This window comes from Podarcis muralis, chromosome 5, assembly GCF_964188315.1.
Source record: "Podarcis muralis chromosome 5, rPodMur119.hap1.1, whole genome shotgun sequence".
NCBI lineage: Eukaryota > Metazoa > Chordata > Lepidosauria > Squamata > Lacertidae > Podarcis > Podarcis muralis.
Genome location: NC_135659.1, coordinates 93,726,300 through 93,748,580, shown reverse-complemented (window position 1 = coordinate 93,748,580; position 22,281 = coordinate 93,726,300). Strand labels below are relative to the sequence as shown.

The following is a 22,281-nucleotide window of genomic DNA, read 5'->3' as shown; positions in this document are numbered from 1 at the left end:
AAGGGGATGAGAAGGCAGAGGGTCAAAGATGAATGAAAGTTTGCATTTGATGCATGCCACAAATATAGTGTGTATAGAGCACGTTTGGCAAATCCACACCATGATCAACTCCTGCCCGGAAACCAACGTCCCCACTGTGGAAGGACGTACGGATCCAGAATTGGCCTCCATAGTAACTTTCGGACACAATGTTAAAACCGTGTTTATGGAAGACAATCTTACTTTGCTACAAGTGATCGCCAAAGAAGAAGAAGAAGAATACACACAGGTCTTGCTACCCAAACACAGTGTGTTCTCAGGAAATAATTTGTCAGGCGGGTGTTCACATAATGAGTCAACCATTTCCACTGATGCCTATGGGGAAATTTCTAATGCGTTCCCAACCATAGACGTTTGTACCCCAAATGAAAAAAAAGCAGGAAAACTCTCTCAAACCTTGCAAAAGGCAAACAAGGAAGTCAAATTTGCTCTCTTATTTGACCAAACTCTCCCCCTTCCTCCCCGTCTCCCACCAGCAAAACACAAAGAAGGAAGGCCTGTTTAAGACTGCTTATTTGTTTCGGGTACTGCACACAGGTCCAACTGTTTGGATATCTGAATCTGCAGTGTGTGTGGTGAGGTCTGGGTACTAATGCTTGGTGCTTGAATAAGTGAATTTTCATAAAACAAGTGTCTGGATAGCAGGACCTGCATGTATTTACAAAACAAACAAACAAACAAACAAAAAACCCCACAGTGCATGCACAACATGTGATATTGAGTAGCTACAGCTCACTGGTGGCGCACGTGCAATGCTTACTGGTGACGACACATGCGACGTAACAGGCTGTATGTAACAGTATAACTTCTATTTCAAAAAACAATTCAATATATCATGTCACAATATTTAATTCCATAGACACATGGAACACTACAAGATTGATATAAGCCTTCCACATCATGGTTATTGCTAATATAAGAACTGAATAGACTGTATCTCCTGATCTATCCACTGGACTTTAATCTCTCAGAATATGTTCCGCTCATATGATAATTTGGTCTATGGAATTATATATTGTGACATGGTATGTTGAATACGTTTCCAAGCACAATTCAAAGTGTTGGTGCTGACCTTTAAAGCCCTAAACAGCCTCGGTCCAGTATACCTGAAGGAGCGTCTCCACCCCCATCGTTCTACCCGGACACTGAGGTCCTGTGCCGAGGGCCTTCTGGCGGTTCCCTCACTGCAAGAAGCCAAATTACAGAGAACCAGGCAGAGGGCCTTCTCGGTAGTGGCACCCGCCCTGTGGAATGCCCTCCCTCCAGATGTCAAAGAGAACAACAACTACCAGACTTTTAGAAGACATCTGAAGGCAGCCCTGTTTAGGGAAGCTTTTAATGTTTGATGCATTTAATAAATTGTTGGAAGCAACCCAGAGTGGCTGGGGAGGACCAGCCAGATGGGCGGGGTATAAATAATAGGTAAAGGTAAAGGTACCCCTGCCCGTACAGGCCAGTCGTGTCCGACTCTAGGGTTGTGCGCTCATCTCACTTAAGAGGCCGGGGGCCAGCGCTGTCCGGAGACACTTCCGGGTCACGTGGCCAGCGTGACGAAGCTGCACTGGTGAGCCAGCACCAGTGCCGCACACGGAAACGCCGTTTACCTTCCCGCTATAAAGCGGTACCTATTTATCTACTTGCACTTTGACGTGCTTTCGAACTGCTAGGTTGGCAGGAGCTGGGTCCGAACGACGGGAGCTCACCCCGCCGCGGGGATTCAAACCGCCAACCTTACAATCAGCAAGTCCTAGGCGCTGAGGTTTTACCCACAGCGCCACCCGCATCCCTGTATAAATAATAAATTATTATAATATTATTATTATTGTGTGTTTTTTAAAATAGAATTTATACTGTTACATACAGCCTGTTACGTTGCATGTGTCGTTACCAGTATTGTATTTACGTAACGAAAGGTTCAGCGGTGTTTTGTACATGCTACGCTTACAACAGCCCCCAGATTCATGCTACAGCACCCCCAGTGAAACAGATCTCAAATAGCAAGACTAGGAAACATTTTGGCTCAAAACCTTGCAAATCTGCTGCCAAATAGAACAAACAATTCTAGCTTCAGAGGACCAATGGTCTGACTCAGTATAAGGTCACTTTATAGGTCCAGCTAATTGCGTCAGTTTAATTTTCGGATCATTTTCAAATCCCTGAGTCACTGGATCCTAATTATTATTTTCTTCTTTTTGCAGATTGTGCCCGTGTCCTTACTGCATATCTTCTTGGAAACTTATTGCGTACATTTACCTAGATTAATGCATGCAGACAGGAAGTGATTTAGTAATTCATTATTATGCTGGCACACACCCCATCGTTCATTGCTATATTGGCACGTACAAACACCAACAGGTTAGCAAATGTCACAAGGATATTTCTACAATTGTCATTTAGAGAGGAAAGGAAGACTTTTTAAAAAATCCTGAATGGATTTCTCCTTTAGATAAAGGACCTTGTGAAAACTGCCGTAGAATATCTTCTTCACTTCCTGCTGGTCAAAGGTGACTTCCTCGACATCAGCTTCATAGTCACGGTGGAAATATATCAAGGATTTCTTGTTGGCTATAGAGGGAGGAAGATGACAAATAACCCAGGGGTTATAAAGAAAACCAAAGAGGACAGTGGACGGTAGGCTTTGCACATGCTGAAGTAACAACGGAGAAGTAGTAAAACACACATTGTGAGAAAGCCACTTCCGAGCTGGAGAGGAGGTGGGGTTGCAGGCTTCATGCCCTCCCCACGTGTGCGGGGGCTGGCTTGCAGCCCCCCTGAGACTGGGGGAAATCCTCGGACGCGTCATCTCGCTTGCCAGCCAATCAGCTGGCCCGGGAGGTGTGGCCCGTGCTATTTAGGGCTGGCGCAGCTGAGGATTTCCCCCTGTCTTCTCTCCAGCTGCTCCAGTTTCCCACCTTCCCACCCTTTAGGTTTGGCTCTCTGACATTGCTATGGACTTAGGTTGGTCGCCGTCAAAGGGCCTGGTTGGAATTTTTACCACTTGGCAAATTGGCACCAGCCATTTGGTTTTTTGCCCATCTCGTAGCAAATCATCACAACTTCCTCGGCATTGGCGGTTAGGCAATGGTAAGGGTATTGTTATGCAGATGAGAGGGGGAGGAAGCGCCATCACCTTCCCCCATATCGAAGGATAGTCCGGTAAAGGATTCCGGGGGGCGTCGCCCTGTCCGAAGCCAATGAGGGCGTGGGCCCACGGCACGCCCCCGAGCGGTGACCCCGGGGGAGCTCCTAGTTGATGTGCATCAGCAGGACTCCCCCTACTGGCGGTTAACCCTTCAAGCAATCAGGCTGAAGCCGGTTAGATAATAGGACCAATGCCTAAACCAATACCGCTCAATTCCTGTAATCAATAAAGTTGTGGCCTATTTTCGCCCATTAACCTAAAATACTGGTGTCTTGTGTCTTTATATCTGAGGGGGAGGTGGGAACTCGCTACGCAACCAAAAAGTGAATGGAACAACATCTCAAGAGATGGCTATGGCAGGCATGTCCAAAGTCCATTTTGGGGTCCTAATCTGGCCTGCCAGTTGTTTTAATCTGGCCTCCGTGGCAGTATATGTCCTGGGGTAAAATCCTTTAAAAAAAAAGCTCAGCAACTTCAATCCTAAATAATGCTCAACAACTTTCTAGTAAAAATGGGGGGGGGGGGAGCTCAACTATTTTTGATGTCTGTTGTATGAATCTGTCCTTTTTTCTGTTTTTCTGTTTGGGTTTTTGATGTCTGTTGTTTGTTTTTTTGATCATTGTTGATTTTTTGTTGGTTGTTAACTTTTGGAAAATTTCAATAAAATATTATTTAAAAAAACAAAAACAATTTAGGGGGTAAATCCCAAGAAAAGCTCAACAATTTCAATCCTAAAAAAAGGCCCTCACATATCAAATCTGGCCCTCTTTGAGTGCCCCTGGTCTACAAGAATAATATTGTATGTGTGAAAATATATGAATCATGTACACCAGTCATTTGAATCTTTCCTATTGAACCTCCAGTGCCTACTGAATTCTTCTTAAAAATTCCAGGAGGCATTTTAATTGAAGACTGATTTGATCGTTTTAACCCATTTTTACCATTTTGTATAGTATTTATTGTACACTGCTTAGAGATTATTGTAATTAAGTGGCACATATATTTTTAAAATGAAGAAAAAAATTTGCTACCCCCTTTTGAGCTGGGGAACCCCCAAGGGATGAAGGCTCAGAGCCTGGGGACTGGTGGTGGGACGACGATGAGTGGTCAGAGGGAGAAGATCAGGAGATTGTCAGAGGGAGAAGATCAGGAGACTGTGAGGAAGGGATGTCAGAACAGGTAACAGGGTTTAGTGAACAGGAAGAGGCTGTAGCAGGGAGCAGTCCAGAATCAGAGGCAGAAGTGGAAGCTGGAGAGGATGGGGCTAAGGGACAGAGATCAGGCAGGCTGCTGAAGAAGCCAGGGGGGTCTCCTGCTCCTGCTGCAACCAGCTCCTCTCCGCCTTGGTTTCCGCAGAGATCAGGTAGGCTGCTGAGGAAGCCAGGGGGTCTCCTGCTCCTGCTGCAACCAGCTCTGCCTTGGTTTCCCAGGACCAGAAGAGGTATGAAGAGGGCAGAGCAGAGACAGCCACTCCAATGAAGTCTTAGTTTGCTTGGGAAGGACCCAGGGAAGGAGGAGAGCTGTGGGAAGGTGGGGACCATCAGTCCTTGCAACTGCTTCATTGGGGCAAGATCTGCTGGGAAGAGTTGCTGGGCTCACTAGACCTGGCCTCCTGAGCTGTTTGTTTCTTTGAATAAAGAAGTCACTGATGCCGTTATTACTGACCTGCTCCTGACAGCAGGGCATTGACACTGATGCCAGTGCCAGCAAAGAGCAATCATCTATGCAACTGGCTGCCATTTTGCATCTTGAACCAGCCATCATTCTGGGGCAGTTTAGGCTCACATCCGCACCATACATTTAAAGCAGATTTAAGGCAGATTTAAAGCATGTTGCTTCCCCCCAAACAAGATCCTGGGAACAAACTTCACAGAGTGTTCAGTTCCCAGCACCCTTCACAAACTACAGCTCCCAGTTTTTTCTGGGGAAGCCATGTGCTTTAAAGGTGTATTAAATGTGCTTTTGATGTCTGGCGCTGGTGTGATGCCTGTTCACGCATTGACTGTTCATAACAGGCACACAAATAGTGCCGAATACTCAGAGAGAATTCTGCCAAGCGGCTGCTTTGTCTAGGTGACACAAGGAAAAGGAAAACGTCTGGAATTTTCCCAGAAAATTGTCTTCCGGGAATTTCTGGCTCAGCTGCCCCACCCCCCCCATCCCTTGTAGCAACCAAATCTCCCTGCCGAATGATCGATGAGCCTCCTTACGGTCAAGTATGATGCCCAGTACAGGCTGGAAGTCCTCATCTGTTATCTGCCACACAGCGAAGGCTTCCCGAGGGCTTTCTGGCAGGAGCCGGAGGAGGAAAGTGATAGTGTATTCGGTTGGCATCCCAGAAGGAAACACTTCGCTGAGGAAATAAGTGAGGACACAAAAAGCTCTTCTAAGCAGAGAACATTGGAATGGCCTCCAAGAGTTAATCCCTGGTGCCATGGCAACAGACTGAACACAATTAAAACCTACCTGAGGTTTTAGTGACCCAAAAGAAACCAAATTGAGAGAAATTTGAAGAAAGCCCTAAATGACATAGGCCCGAAATATCCATCCTCACAGACCATCTTGCATGCCAAGATCATCAGGGGGAGCTCTCCTGGTGCTCCCATAGCCTTCAGAAGTGTGGGGTGGCAATGGCCTGTGAGAGGGCTTTCTCTGGAGGCAGCCCATAAACTGTGAAACTCCCTCCCCACAGAGCTGCATCTTCACTATACAACTTTTGCCATGCAATTTTATGATTTTATATGTGTTGAAAGCAGCCCAGAGTGGCTGGGGCAATCCAGCCAGATGGGAGAGGGTATAATTAATAACGTTGTTGTTGTTGTTGTTGTTGTTGTTGTTGTTGTTGTTGACACACCTTTTTACCCTGGCCTATGGCCGTCAAGGTATTTTGTTCTGTGGGACCCGCCTCTTTTGCTGAATTTATACTGTCTTTGCTCTGGTTGAACTGAACTCTGCAATTCTATGATTCTATGACTACATCAAATAACAGAATTGTGGTGAGCACTGGGGTGCAGTGTTTTGTTTATATTATATACTGTATATATCATGGTTTTTATGTTGTGAACCACCCTGAGTTCTATGGGTATGGGACGGTATAAAAATTTAATAAATAATAATAATCGATATGATGAGCATCATGTATCGGCTTCCTTGGTGTGATAGCTGTCAGTTCTCAGCTTCATGGCAATGAGTTCAATCCAGACTAAGTAAGCAGATCTTAGTTCCACCGAAATTAAAGGTAAAGGTAAAGGGACCCCTAACCATTATGTCCAGTCGTGACCGACTCTGGGGTTGCGGTGTTCATCTCACTTTATTGGCCGAGGGAGCCAGCATACAGCATGACTAAGCACTTCTGGCAAACCAGAGCAGTGCACGGAAACGCTGTTTACCTTCCCACCAGAGTGGTACCTATTTACCGTATTTTTCGCCCTATAGGACGCACCTAGATGGGGGGGATAAAGGGGGGAAATTTTATTTTCCCCCCCCTGACCCCAGCCCCAGCTTCCCCTGACCCCAGCCCCCAGAACGGGAGCCAGAGCGATGCCAAGCTACGCGCAGCTTCGGCATCGCTCTGGGAGCTTGCAGGGCTGGGGGTGGGGGAAGCCGGAGCTTCCCCCAACCCCAGCCCCCAGAACGGGTCCCAGAGCGATGGCGAAGCTGCGCGCACCTTCGGCATCGCTCTGGGAGTTTGCACGGCTGGGGTCGGGGGAAGACTGAGCTTCCCCCGACCCCAGCCCCCAGAACAGTTCCCAGAGGGATGGCGAAGCTGCACGCAGCTATGGCATCGCTCTGGGAGCTTGCCGGGCTGGGGGGATAGCTTCCTGAAGCCTGGAGAGCAAGAGGAGTCGGTGCGCACCGACCCCTCTCGCTCTCCAGGCTTCAGCGAAAGCCTGCATTCGCCCTATAGGACACACACACATTTCCCCTTCATTTTTGGAGGGGGAAAAGTGTGTCCTATAGGGCGAAAAATACGGTATCTACTTGCACATTGATGTGCTTTCGAACTGCTAGCTTGGCAGGAGCAGGGACCGAGCAACAGGAGCGCACCCCGTCGCGGGGATTCAAACCACCGACCTTCTGATCGGCAAGTCCTAGGCTCTGTGGTTTAACCCACAGCGCTACCCGCGTCCCTCCACTGAAATTAGTGGTGCCTAAATTGTGACTAACTTGTCCCATGGGTGCTTTTGGGACCAATGTTGAGTTAACAATGCGTGGATGCAACCCAAAGGTCAGGTTTTACGCTCATGCTTTCTCTCCATCTTTAAAAATGGCATCATGCCCTTGAAAGGGCAAGCCGCCTTCTTCTTTGTCTTCACATATTCTGGCTACATGAACAAACCAACTTGAGTCTCTGAACATTTTGACTAAGGGTACTCTGTGGAATCTCACAATTCGATGTTAAGAAGCTTTGCTTCTTTAAACAAGATTAAAATTATCCCTATGTTTCAGCAATTAAACTTAAAAAGGAAGCTACAGCCTGCCTCTTCATAATCCAGTCTGTCTTGCTTTGCAAAGCTGTAGTCAATAATAGAATCAAATGGGATACATGGTGGGCCATTATAAACCCCAGATTACAGAGAAGACTCTGGGAGGCAACTCGACAAGCAAAGTCATGCTCCAAAGTCATCGATTAATGGAGACCTGCACAACTTGCAGAAGGCCATAAAACTGTGGCAAAGTTGACCCAGTATTTATGAACAGGTGCAGATCTCCTCAGGGTAATCAGATGGCCAGCTTATGCAATGATCATAAGCAAACACACCAGGCTTGTGGGGAAAGACCATAGCTCACAGGTACAGTGGTACCTCAGGTTAAGTACTTAATTCGTTCCGGAGGTCCGCTCTTAACCTGAAACTGTTCTTAACCTGAAGCACCACTTTAGCTAATGGGGCCTCCTGCTGCTGCTGCCGCTCTGCTGGAGCACGATTTCTGTTCTCATCCTGAAGCAAAGTTCTTAACCCAAGGTACTATTTCTGGGTTAGCGGAGTCTGTAACCTGAAGCGTACGTAACCTGAAGCGTATGTAACCCGAGGTACCACTGTACGGCATTTGCTTTCCATGCAGATAGTCCTAGGTTAAATCATTGGTATCTCCTGGTAGGGCTAGGATAGATCCTAGTCTAAAACCCTGAATAGTCCCTGACAGCTAGTGTAAGATAATACCAATCCAAGTTTTCAGACTTGACGGGATGCACATGACCCCATGGGGGAATGAACACTGGTTCGGTGATGTTAAGCACGGCCTGGAGGAATGGTTGGCAAGCTTCTAGCACAGCAGTTCTGTTGGACTGCAACTCCCATCATCCCTGAGCTCTGGCCTTGCTAGCTAGGGGTGATGGGAGTTGTAGTTCAACAACATCTGGAGACCCACAGGTTGAGAAGGGCTGTCCTAGCAGGTTCTTTCAGCTCTAGGTAGTCTTGGTGGCGAGTCCACGATTTCTGTGGTCTTGGGTGGCGGTTTTAGGCCTGGGGTGGAATCCTTTCATCTATCAATTGAATAAGGGGTGTGTGAAGTGGTGACTCACCCCTCCTGCAGCAGCATTACGAGGGTTCCCCATTAAAAGGGGAGTTGCGAGGGGAGTCACTGGCCAAACGCTGAAAAGGCAGTCCCCTCAGCTGCACGGAAAGGGGGGCTAGCTGTGTAAACACACTTTTTGCAGTGCCTCCCTCTGTTCCGATTAACCCTGCCATACCTCAGTGCCCCAGCATGGGGGAATGAGAGGGATACACACCCAGTGCCTAAGCCAAGGTTCCCTACATCTGAAATTGTTGATAAAGTTGTGGACATTTTAATGCCGAAATACGTTGTCTCATGTAATCATTGCGCTGGGACTGACTCCTGGAGGGGCCGGGATCTGCAACTGGACACACAATGTAAGAGAATACCCTGGTGAATAACATATTAAGGGTGGAGGATGGAGTTTCATGTGGTTGTGGTAAGGGTTAACTCCCTCCTCACGTGCCGTGGCCCCAATCCTGATTGCCCCCTCTCCATGGCTGCTGGTTAAACTTAGAAAATTAGGTAAAGGGGCCCCTGACCATTAGGTCCAGTCATGGCCGACTCTGGGGTTGCGGCGCTCATCTCGCTTTATTGGCCAAGGGAGCCGGCGTACAGCTTCCGGGTCATGTAGCCAGCATGACTAAGCCGCTTCTGGCAAACCAGAGCAGTGCACGGAAATGCCGTTTACCTTCATGCCGGAGTGATACCTATTTATCTACTTGCACTTTGACGTGCTTTCGAACTGCTAGGTTGGCAGGAGCAGGGACTGAACAATGGGAGCTCACCCCGTTGTGGGGATTCAAACCGCCGACCTTTTGATTGGCAAGTCCTAGGCTCTGTGGTTTAACCCACAGCGCCACCCGCGTCCCATGAAAATTAGACACCCTTAATTTTGACTGTGCAATGAAAGTCACAAGGTCGTTTGGTTCCATGTCAAGGAGGAAGCCACAGCGCTCTCCCTGCAATGTTTTCCTCCAAAAGTGGCTTGAAAGCTTGTTTGCTCCTCCCAAAAGTGACTGCAAGGAGAAAGGGAATTCTTAGGCATGTCATCAGAAAACTGCACGTGGCAGAGATCCATTTGCCTTATCTGATGGCTGGATAGATAGAACGATACTGCAAGTGTGAGATAGCGAAAGCAGAAGCACTGAGATGAGATATATGCATATCGAATCAGACCCTGCTGATGAAACATCTCCAGTACCTCAGCTCGCTCTGGAAGCATAGCTAAGCAGCTTCCTCAATTTATCCCAAGGCATTTCAGAAATCAATTTATGGGCCTCTGCACAGAGACGATGCCATGAAAAGCAACAACCTCCTTTGTCCTCTGAAAGAGGTGCTTCAGAAATTCTGAATTTCCACCCAAATCCACCAGCGTGGGAGCTTCAAACTCCAGTTGATTTTTCTGTGCAGCGGAGATCATTTCTGCCAGAACCCCAGAAACACCCCCAGCCAATGATACTAATAATCGTCAGGTTGCTTGAGGATATTCAAAGCAAGGGAAGGACTGTAGCTCAGAGGTAGAGCACCTGATTGGCATGCAAAAGGTCTCGGTTTTAAATCCCTGGCTTCTGCAAGCAGGGCTGGGTAAGATTCCTGCCTGAAACCCTGGTTACAGACAGCTCTGAGTGACATAGACCACTGGCCTGGTTCAATATCCTATGTTCCTAAGTAAAGCAATTCTTCTTAACAACTCTTTCATTAACCTTGTCTTAGGGCTGCCCTGAATAGTCTTTAATGGCGAACTTCACTTTGAAATTAGCACATTTGACAGAGCCGAACAAATTACCCAAATCAGCACTCACCTTACTGAACATTTGGCCATTTACAAGGTGGTTCAGTGCCACTCATTTATTTATTTTTTACTTCTCTTCAGGGTTTTCCTTCCCTGGCCCCTTCCAATCACTCTGTCTGTGAAAGGTTTTCCGCTTGCCCAAACAAAATGATCTCCCCTCTCCTCCCTTCACACATTGTTCAGGGGGGGGGGCGTCCTCCTGACCCCTGCCGGAGCCAATTTCGGGGGGGGGGGCACAAGGGGAGGAAAGGGGAGACAGCCCTGTTGTGCAAGTGGAAGTCCTTCTGCAGGGTTTCTGCTAATGGGGCTGTTTAGTTGAATTCCACCCAAAGTCCCTAAGTGACCTGCAAAATTCAAGAGTGTGAGGCATAACACAAAATCAGAAATGGAGCAACCCGTTACAATAAAGACCGTGCAATCACCCATAAAACAGACTTAAGAAACAGCAGCCGCAATGCTTCTGTCACCCCACACTGCTAATAATTGACCTTGCAATCAGGCTTCCTAATTCAGTTTCCCGTGTAATAATATTATTATTTATTTACATGCCACCTGTCTCGGTGGGTTGCCCCAGCCACTCTGGGTGGCTCCCAACAAATCAATAAAAACACAACAAAACATCAGCCATTAAACACTTCCCTGTACAGGGATGCCTTCAGGTGTCAAATACAGTGGTACCTCGGGTTAAGTACTTAATTCGTTCAGGAGGTCCGTACTTAACCTGAAACTGTTCTTAACCTGAAGCACCACTTTAGCTAATGGAGCCTCCTGCTGCTGCCGCACCGCCGGAGCACAATTTCTGTTCTCATCCTGAAGCAAAGTTCTTAACCTGAAGCACTATTTCTGGGTTAGCAGAGTCTGTAACCTGAAGTGTATGTAACCTGAAGCGTATGTAACCCGAGGTTCTTTATCTCCTTGACATCTGAAGGGAGGGCGTTCCACAGGGCGGGTGCCACCATCGAGAAGGCCCTCTGCCTCGTTCCCTGTAACTTCACTTCTTGCAGTGAGGGAACCGCCAGAAGGCCCTCAGAGCTGGAACCGAGTGTCCAGGCTGAACTATGGGGCTAGAGATGCTCCTTCAAGTATACAGGGCCAAGGCCATTCAGGGCTTTGAAGGTCAGCGCCAACACTTTGAATTGTGCTGAGAAATGTGCTGGGAGCCATACACTTTACCTTGTCTTCCGGGTCAGCTGGATATCCCTGAAAAGAGTGTAGGTGTGGATTCCTAGGAAGATGTAGGGTTCCATAGCAACTCCTTTGATGGAGGCGTACTCCTTTTCCATCAGCCCAAACACCTCCATCATATCATAACCTGGAGAAAACGGAGAACCAGGAATATAGTGGGATGCCTTATCTGTACTAAAAGCAGCAATCACCACAAGGGAGGGGAGGAGCAAGGGGCTGGGTTCCATAGCAAATGTGAGATTTGAACCCAGGGCTCCCAGATCCAACCCCAGTTCTTAGAATATGGGACTCCATCAGCTCTTGGACAAAGTTGTTCCAATGGGTGTGTATGTGTGAAGTTTGGGTGAATCAGCCATAAAGATTTGCCCAGTCGCTCCCAAATAAGCATCAGTGTTGTAACGAACAGACAAGCAAAATCCTGGCAGAAAATTAAACTTCTCTTTTCTCATTTTCATGTCTCTCCCCACACACTTTAAACTGCTAAGTGAGGGTTGACCTGAGTTGCATGGCAAATACATATTTTCCCACAAAAAAGAGAAAGGGGGGATCTCATCCCCCAGCCCTCGGAGCTTCCTCCCTCCTCGCCGACTTCTCATTAAAGCTCTGTGAGTCACTTTCTAAAGTCTTTAATGCAAGCAGGCTTTGCAATCAGCAATTCCCTCCCCCCTCCCCAACCCATTCGCTTATCTGAATTTATGGAAAGCTGAGGCCAGGGTGCGGGCAGGAGGAAGGAACAACTGGAAAGGAGATAATTATATAAATAGTAAAAGAGACGCATAAAAAGAAGGGAAGGAGGGCTTTTAATCAATATACTGCCTCCACCAGGTTCATCTCCCCATAAGTTTTATCTATCAAGATGGCAGTATGTAGTATGGGGATTAAAATTTGCAAAAGACCCCGGCGTTGAAATCTTCTCATCTCAATTAAAGTTTGCACTAAATGTTAATAATGTTATCAAGGGAAAGTTGAAGCCACAGCTGTAGACCATATATAGCTATATGCGGTTGGTATCAAGAGGAATAGGTCAAAGGAGCGCAGCTGAGGCACTAAGCAATTCTGTTTGTGAAATCCTTTCAATTGCAGAGGAATATTTGTAAAAGAAACATTCCCTTGGATTTCTCTGGCGGGATCACATGCTCAGTAATAGGCGTTAGCGCAAAGGCTGAGCCAAACATTTTCAAGCAAACGTTTTTGAAGCCATCAGGACAGGGGGGGACAACGGATGGCAAAACATTTCCAGAAATAACTCCCCACCCCACAAGGGTATCTTTTCCATTCTAGTTTGCTGCTCTTTGTAGCTCCCAATTAGTTGCAGCTTGCAAAATAGCCCTCATTTTCCCTGATAACGGCAACGTCGTCACACAGCCACTCAGTTTGGGCTATGGAATGATGTCACAGCAGGCAGATAAAGCCAATGCGGAGCAAGGGCAACTCGCTCTCTTTCTCTCTAGTTAAATCTGCCTGCACAAATCTGCACCCAACTGGGGAGCAACGTTAACACCAAAGACCTGAGCGCTATATCTGAGACCTCCATGAAAATATGGTGGTCCAGTGGTAGCCATGTGAGGGGAAGAGTGGAGCTGTGCTCAGCGGTCCTGCCCCCTCCATTTTGTCACTGCCAGCCCCAGTATATTGGAGGAGAAAGTATTTGTTGCATGCCGCCCCAGTATGAAGCGGGGAGCCAATTCTATGTGTTTAGATTTCTCCACTGCATGGGCATCAGAGGGTGAGGTCAGCATAGAACATGGTGACTAGGCAAGGATAGTGTCATGAACACTTCTGCCCAAGGTATAAGGTATAAGAGAGACTCACATTCTTCCCAAGCAGCTGCAAATAGTCACATCTCAACTCCCCCTTGCTTTGAGAATGACAGGAATGCAGAGAGTGCGCTAGAGAGAAACCAACTCTCTCAGGAAACACAGGCAGTTTTGGAAGGCGGGAGGGAGAGTAGTTCCTCACCTGAAGGGGAGTTTAGTTCGCCCAAGGAGCAGACATATGGGAAAGGTCTTAGATAGAAAACAAAGCCAGAAACGGAAGGGTCTTAGGTTCAGGATATTCTGCCAGACCCGGAAGCACTCCTCAGAAGGGTCAACTGATTCATAAGCATCGGATGTACAGTTAGGCACCCGAAGCTCATTGTGCTCAAGCTAATTACGACTTGTGTGCTGTGTTATCAAGACAGCAGCCTGGGCTCCTGACATATAGCAAGCATGGCCCTGCTCTTCCACTCATGCTGCTAGGGCTTGGGTGTAACCTCCAGCTATTAAAAGTAGAGTTGATGCCACCCTGAATGGGCCACCTGCAAAGTCCTGCCCTTGGTGGCCGGAGCAAACACACCGCTTCCCTGAGAAGTGGTGCAGAACTCAGGCCACTGACCAACAATTGTTGTTGTTGTTGTTTAGTCATTTAGTCATGTCCGACTCTTCGTGACCCCATGGACCAGAGCACGCCAGGCACTCCTGTCTTCCACTGTCTCCCGCAGTTTGGTCAAACTCATGCTGGTAGCTTCGAGAACACTGTCCAACCATCTCGTCCTCTGTCGTCCCCTTCCCCTTGTGCCCTCCATCTTTCCCAACATCAGAGTCTTTTCCAGGGAGTCTTCTCTTCTCATGAGGTGGCCAAAGTATTGGAGCCTCAGCTTCAGGATCTGTCTTTCCAGTGAGCACTCAGGGCTGATCTCCTTCAGAATGGATAGGTTTGATCTTCTTGCAGTCCATGGGACTCTCAAGAGTCTCCTCCAGCACCATAATTCAAAAGCATTAATTCTTTGGCGATCAGCCTTCTTTTTGGTCCAGCTCTCACTTCCATACATCACTACTGGGAAAACCATAGCTTTAACTATACAGACCTTTGTTGGCAAAGTGATGTCTCTGCTTTTTAGGTTTGTCATTGAACCCCAATTCTAAGGCTTAACCAAAGGCCATTAATTAGGACCTCGTTGTCTAATATAAAGAATTCCAATCAGGTTGTAAGCTTGTGGGCAGGGCCTAATGTCCCACAGTGGCTATTAACGAGAAGGTTGGTGGTTCGAGCCCACCCAGGGATGGCTGTGGGTAGGACCCCTGCATTGCAGGGGGTTGGGTTATGTTTCCAGCACCCCCCTGTATCTGTTATCTTTGAGACACTGCATAACCAAGAGAGGAGGGCTCTCTCTTTTTTTGCAAAAACAAGGAAGAAGCTGGCAGCTTACCTTGCAGAGAACCTTCCACGGAGTCCAGGACAGGGCAGTCTTCAGAATGACATGGAAAAGGTGGAAAGGAAGAGACATGAAAGGAAGCATGGAGATATTAGTTAACTGAAGAAGAACAACACAAAGGGCTCTGGAGCCTGTTGAATCAGGCCAGGGGCCCATTAGTTCCAGCATGCTATTCTCACAATGGCCAACCAGATGATGATCAAAAGTCTGCGAGCAGGACCTGAGCAGAAGAGCATCCTCTCCTTTTGTGGTTTCCAGCAACTAGTATTTGGAAGCATTGCTGCCCTGAACTGTGGAGGTGGAGTATAGCCACTATCATGGCCAGCAGTCATTGATAATCTTCTCCTCCACCCATTTGCCTAATCTCCTTTTTAAAGCTATCCAAGTTGGTTGCTACCCCTGTCTCTTGTGGGGGTGAGTTCTGCAGTTTCATTACATGCTGCATGGAGAAGTCCTTTCCTTTCTCTGCCCCAAAACTTCCAGCATCCTTCTTCATTGGATGAATAATTTCACACATTTCAAAGGGCCAACCTGGCTTTGAATGTTCATACATTCAAACCTGGTTTACAGTGATTGGAACCTATAGCCCAGCCTTCCCCAACTTTTAGAAGACATCTGAAGGCAGCCCTGTTTAGGGAAGTTTTTAATGTTTGATGTTTTATTGTATTTTTAATATTTTGTTGGAAGCCGCCCAGAGTAGCCAGATGGGTGGGGTATAAATAATAATAATAATAATAATAATAATAATAATAATAAATTATATTATTAATAATAAATTATATTAATAATATATTATTAATAATATAATATCTTAATAATATATTATTATTATTATTATCATCATCATCATCATCGCATGGTGACTATTTACCATGCTGACTGTGTCTGATGGAGTTCCAACAACAGTCAGAAGGAACCAGTCTGCGGATGGCTGATGCAGCCTAATATGGTCTACTCTGACTGGCAGAGGCTCTCCGGCAGGTGTGGAGCCCAGAAAATGAAAGGTAAAACTTGCATATGATGCTCTGCCCACAGGCATGTGGACCTCAGAAGGTTGCTCAGAGAGGAATGTGGCCTTTGTCGGGATCTCCGCTCAGCCAAGCTTATAAAGCTTATCTTCCTCCGAGTCCTTCGGAATCGCCCTCCCGACGAATAATTAACAACCTGAGCCTTTGATGAGGCCTCAGGCACATTCCCATTTCCATCACAGGGAAGTGATGAGATTTATGGCTACATCGCTATGCTTTATTTCTTACTACGCAGACAGCAAAGAAATATACATCCTCTCTCTATGAAAGCAGAGAGCAACCGAAAAAAGGAACAAAGGAAACAGGGAACCAGTAACGTCACATCCGTCTCTAGTCTCCCGTGAGACTTCCAATAGCCTGGACTGTCTCTGGAATGTAAACAGAGCCTTGCGACTCCAAGCAGCTGCTCAGTGGCAAACAGAAACTAACAGCCTTCAGATAGAAAGCAAGGCCCCAACCCTGCTGTAAAGTGTGAGACAGCTTTTTGTTCTTGATTATGTTGTTCTGTAGCCTCGATGTCCAATATCCTAGGATTCAAACTGGGGGGCCAATCCACCACGCATTATTATTATTTTTAAAAATGTTGTTAAATAGAACATTTGAATGGGACAATCAGGTCTGGAAATGCCTGCATCATTCAAGTCCACTCATCACTTTGCTAGGGCTGGCTGCAAAATTGTCTTGACTTCCAGCTGCCTTGGAGAATGGCGATTTCTAATCCTTCTTATCCCATGCCTGCTGTTCTCCCTGCCACGAGGGTGCCTTTATTTCCCCTCCCCCCTGCTTGTCAAAACCTTTTCATTTTGATGAAAGGTGAATTACTGCAATCACGGTAAAATGTTGCACTCAATTCCAGCCATGCAAGTGGGGGGGGGGGGGTTTCGTTTCATTTCTTATTTACTTCCTGCTACCGTTTTCTGTTTTTCCAGACCGCATTCTGTAAAGTGCAGCTCTCACCTTGCAGTTGTTTACCCATACGGACTAAAACGGCTGCCATAAGAATGAATTCTGGAGTAAGTGGGCCATCGCATTATATTAATTGTACGTGGTGAAAAGGAGTGAGCGCTTTTCTCCTTTTGATGCCCGTTCAATCAAGCCAGCTGCGTTTCGGAAGGCAAAGTGAGTTGTTTTGCAGAAAATAATACAAACACTTTGGCATACGTCTGCAGTTCACCTTTTACAGGAAATCCCCTGCTAAATCCTCTCTCATCCTTTGAGCCAAGGAATCAAAAACTGGGAGCCGCAGCTCATACAAATCAGAGATAAGAGAGGAAGAATCAAAGGCTCTTTGGTGAAGAGTTAGAAAGTGCTCTCCATCTAAATGGGTTGAGTGGGGGGGAAAGACGCCTTCAGAAAGAACCAAGCGCTGCAGTTATTTGCTTCTGTAACAGTCCCGGACAAAGGGGGCAAGCTGGAAGCCGGGAAAATGGAGCATTTGATGGTAAAATGAGAGGTGCCCCTGAAAAGCAAGGATACTCGAGAGGGTGTCGCGTTTTGTGATTGTCTTTCTGAGCATCTGCTGAGGGCATATGATCATTATTACAAAAAGTCTTTCTTACTTAAATAGCACCATCAATCAATGTATCTAGAACATGGGTTGGAAAACAAGGGCCAAGGGTCGGATCAGGCCCAATCGCCACGGACGGTCCAGGAATCAGCATGTTCTTACGTGAGCGGAATGTGCCCTTTTATTTAAAATGCATCTCTGGGTTATTTGTGGGGCATAGGAATTCATTCATTATTATTTTTTAAATATAGCCCGGCCCCCCACAAGGTCTGAGGGACAGTGGACTGCCCCCCTGCTGAAAAGGTTTGCTGACCCCTGATCTAGAGTTTTATAGAAGAGGTGTGCGCATGCACACGAAAGCTCATACCAATAACAAACTTAGTTGGTCTCTAAGGTGCTACTGGAAGGAATTTTTTTATAGAAGAGGAGCATTGGAATATAGGAAGCCCCCCCCCCCCAGTATTGTCTACACAAGGGAAGTCCAACTTCAAGTAGGCTGTGATCTACGATCTAATATAACAGGCACGTCCAACAGGTAGATCTACCGGTAGATCACTTAACATCTGTGGTAGATCAGTGGTAGGTTCCCCCTAAAGAAACTCAACAACTTTGGCTCACCTAAAAAAATCTTATCTCCTCTCTAAAAAAAGCTTAACAACTTTTACCTGAACCCCTCAAAAGGGTTTTTTTCTGCCAGTTTTTAACTCTGTGAGTGGATTGCAGTCTCTTGGGAGTTGGCCACCTGTGCAATATAAAAACTGACAGTGATCTACCACCCAGGGATGGGTGGCAGGGATGGGTGCAGGGTGGGCGGGCGGGTGCTGGCTGCTTCCCTCAGGGGGACAGGGATGTGTGCAAGGTGGGAGGCAGGGATGGGTGCTTCCCCCTAGGGGGCAGGCGCCGGCTGTTTCCTCCGACATCGCAGGGGTGGGTACAGGGTGGGTGAGCACACGCTGACAGGGCCGGGGTGGGCGCGCGTGCAGAGTCAATACCGTCCCTCCTGCGAGAGGAGCTCAGGACGAGGTGTGGCTGCTCAGGAACGTCTCCAGAGGAGGGTGGCGATCAACCAGAATTCATCCCAGGATCGGCAGGTCGATCGTGATTGATGCACTGGACATGTCTGATCTACACTGACTGGCAGCAGCTGCCCACAGTTTCAGGAAGGGATCCTTCCCTGGTCTACGTAGAGGTGCTGGGCATCGCATCGCATCATTTCATCCATGCAAGCATTTCAGCTTTCTGGGCAGAACAATTTCCCCCCCTATTCCTCCTGCCACCTATGGGTTCCTGGGGTTCTCCCAAGCCAATCTGAGGAGGTGGGGAGATGCTGGAGAAGTCTGTGAAGATGGGTTCGGTATGCACCCGCCTGCCGCCCAAGGAATCTAATTCCGAGGAGCGTCAAAACCAAATCCACAACCCACCCTTTCTATGACATTGCTTGGCCCCAATTTGCTGCTGTATTCCATTTCCATTCTTCGCTGCAGTTCCCTGATAAACACCCAGCCGAAACCTTTGCAGTCTCCAAAGGAGTTGCAAAACCCCTTTCTCACAACATTTATATTTTACAATTTATTCCTTGGCAGATTATTGTTGTTGTGTTGTTTTATATATATATATATATATATATGCAGGTTTTGGTGTCCTCGGGTGTCTTCCCGTGTAAAAGTTGGGGTGTCTAGGCGACGTTTCGACGAGGTCTCACTCGTCATCTTCAGGCTGGTGCTTTCGGCTTCTTGTTACTGGAACAGAGCAGGATCTCAGTGTTTGAGTTCCTATAAATACTGTTGAGGAGGTGTGGTGTATAGCCTCCAATGTTCTGGGCCGAGAGGAAGTTCCCAGGCTAGTGTGTCTTTTCTTCTTTTGTTCCTTAATTGCTTGAGGGATATCTTGAGTGATTTCTTGAAAACAATGGCATGGCCCTCCTTCCTTATATCAAGGGCACTACAGATAAAATTAGCAAAATCCTCCATAAACACAATATCAAAACAGCCTTTTGCGCCAACCAAAAGATAGCCAATATCCTCAGAAACCCCAAGGATAAAATCCAGTTGGAAAACCAAGGGGTCTATGAAATACCCTGCAAAGTCTGCCCAGCCACGTACATTGGACAAACAAACAGACGAATAAATGCACGTATCGCAGAACACAAGAATGCCGTCAAAAAAGAAGAAAAAACTTCCTCTCTTTTCCAACACATGAAAGAAACAGGACACGAAATTAATTTTGCAGATTCCAAATTGCTCTCTAACATGGAACATCACCACAAGAGAATAATCATGGAAGCCATCGAGATAGAGAAACACCCTCACAACATGAACAAGCGTGACGACACATCCCGCTTGCCAGACATCTGGAAATTAGCCCTCCCCACAAAAACTGACACCAGATCCAGAGGCACACAGAACGCCATCACCAATCAACCACACCAGACCCAAACCCAGACCCTCTCCACAGATAAATTACAGACACCATCCAGTAGCCAAACCATGGTGGCACCTCCGGATGCTGCACCCCCCTGCAATCCCTACACAGATCTGGCTGGCACAGGCCACAAAACCACAGCTCGCCCCTATACACGAAGCCAAGCCAGAGCACAACTAAGTGCAGTACAGCCATCTTCTCAGAAAAACTCTTCACAAAGTTCAAGAGGTCAAGACACAAAGGCTTTAGCAACTAATCCACACCTAATGACCCACCTAAGTGGTACTCAGGATATCACTCAAGAAATCACTCAAGATATCCCTCAAGCAATTAAGGAACAAAAGAAGAAAAGACACACTAGCCTGGGAACTTCCTCTCGGCCCAGAACATTGGAGGCTATACACCACACCTCCTCAACAGTATTTATAGGAACTCAAACACTGAGATCCTGCTCTGTTCCAGTAACAAGAAGCCGAAAGCACCAGCCTGAAGATGACGAGTGAGACCTCGTCGAAACGTCGCCTAGACACCCCAACTTTTACACGGGAAGACACCCGAGGACACCAAAACCTGCATATATATATATATATATATATATATATATATATATATATATATGCTTTCGTAGATTTTCACGGGTACAGGAATGCAGGTTTTGGTGTCCTCGGGTGTCTTCCCGTGTAAAAGTTGGGGTGTCTAGGCGACGTTTCGACGAGGTCTCACTCGTCATCTTCAGGCTGGTGCTTTCGGCTTCTTGTTACTGGAACAGAGCAGGATCTCAGTGTTTGAGTTCCTATAAATACTGTTGAGGAGGTGTGGTGTGAGGTCAAGACACAAAGGCTTTAGCAACTAATTTGTGTCTTGACCTCACTCAATTTCTTGAGTGAGGTCAAGACACAAAGGCTTTAGCAACTAATCCACACCTAATGACCCACCTAAGTGGTACTCAGGATATCACTCAAGAAATCACTCAAGATATCCCTCAAGCAATTAAGGAACAAAAGAAGAAAAGGCACACTAGCCTGGGAACTTCCTCTCTGCCCAGAACATTGGAGGCTATACACCACACCTCCTCAACAGTATTTATAGGAACTCAAACACTGAGATCCTGCTCTGTTCCAGTAACAAGAAGCCGAAAGCACCAGCCTGAAGATGACGAGTGAGACCTCGTCGAAACGTCGCCTAGACACCCCAACTTTTACACGGGAAGACACCCGAGGACACCAAAACCTGCATATATATATATATATATATATATGCTTTCGTAGATATATATATATATTTCGTATATATATATATATATAAAATAGCCCTGTTTGCTCAACACGTGCTACAAATCCTCTTGCTATCGTGTTTTATAGCCAGTCATTTGAGGAGACACCTGTGACAAACTCACTTACATTAATAACACAATTTACAGGGGAGTTGAATTAATTGAAAGGGTTTCCGAAGCACATTCATAGCTTTCCTATTCTGCCAAGGGCACAGAAATAAATATCCTCTCGCTGAATAATGCCAGACATTTGTTGAAAATAACTCTACACCTTGTGAATTTGCATTTGTTTCACCTTGGATATGCATTTGGGAGAGAAGGAGGGAGGGACCCATTTGTGGCTTAAAGAGCTCCAGGAAAATTGTGCGAATGATGCCAGGAAAGGGATGAGGGACTAGGAAGAATATGAAAATCCAGCAATCGTCAAAACATTGATACTGGATTTTGAAGGTACACTTCCATCTCCTGTCAAAGTTGCTTGATGTCTGTACCAAACAAAAATAAAACTAGAAAGGCACAAAAAAAGAGGGGAAATCACCACGATACAGGTAAAACTGGTAAAGTAGCAAAAATAAATTGCCTTACCTTCAGCTTTGAAAGGGTAAGATCCTCTTATTGTGGGCAGTCTGGCCAAAAGAGAAGCTACGGGAAAGATAATAATAGGTGCTTATGTAACTCAAGGATGGGGAAGCTCAGGCCTAGCTAAATGTGGCCCTCTGTGCAATTTGCTCCACTTGGGGTTACCTTTGAAGGTGACCCAGAAACTACAACTAATCCAGAATGTGGCAGCTAGACTGGTGACTGAGAGTGGCCACCATAGAACACCAGTCCTGAAAGACCTACATTGACTCTCAGTACGTTTCTGAACACAATTCAAAGTGTTAGTGCTGACCTTTAAAGCCCTAAACGGCCTCAGCTCAGTATACCTGAAGGAGCGACTCCACCCCATCGTTCAGCCTGGACACTGAGGTCCAGCGCCAAGGGCCTTCTGCTGGTTCCCTCCCTGCGAGAAGTGAGGTTACAGGGAACCAGGCAGAGGGCCTTCTCGGTAGTGGCACCCGCCCTGTGGAACACCCTCCCACCATATCTCAAGGAAATAAACAACTATCTGACTTTTAGAAGACATCTGACCAGGCAGCCCTGTTTAGGAAAGTTTTTAATGTTTGAATTTTTATAGTGTTTTTAATATTCTGTTGGGA

At 46.7% G+C, this 22,281-nt stretch overlaps 1 protein-coding gene across 1 annotated transcript in view; it reads right to left on the bottom strand.

Annotated features, from left to right (window-relative positions):
- The window catches only part of COL20A1 (collagen type XX alpha 1 chain), a 126,543-nt gene that overhangs the window by 47,731 nt on the left and 56,531 nt on the right, over positions 1-22,281 (bottom strand). The window contains exons 21-25 of the mRNA XM_028735787.2: positions 21,668-21,724; positions 14,848-14,886; positions 11,646-11,784; positions 5,392-5,534; positions 2,495-2,604 (exon numbers count right to left, since the gene is read on the bottom strand). Coding sequence (XP_028591620.2) covers positions 2,495-2,604; positions 5,392-5,534; positions 11,646-11,784; positions 14,848-14,886; positions 21,668-21,724 — 488 coding nt within the window. The remainder of the gene's footprint in view (positions 1-2,494; positions 2,605-5,391; positions 5,535-11,645; positions 11,785-14,847; positions 14,887-21,667; positions 21,725-22,281) is intronic.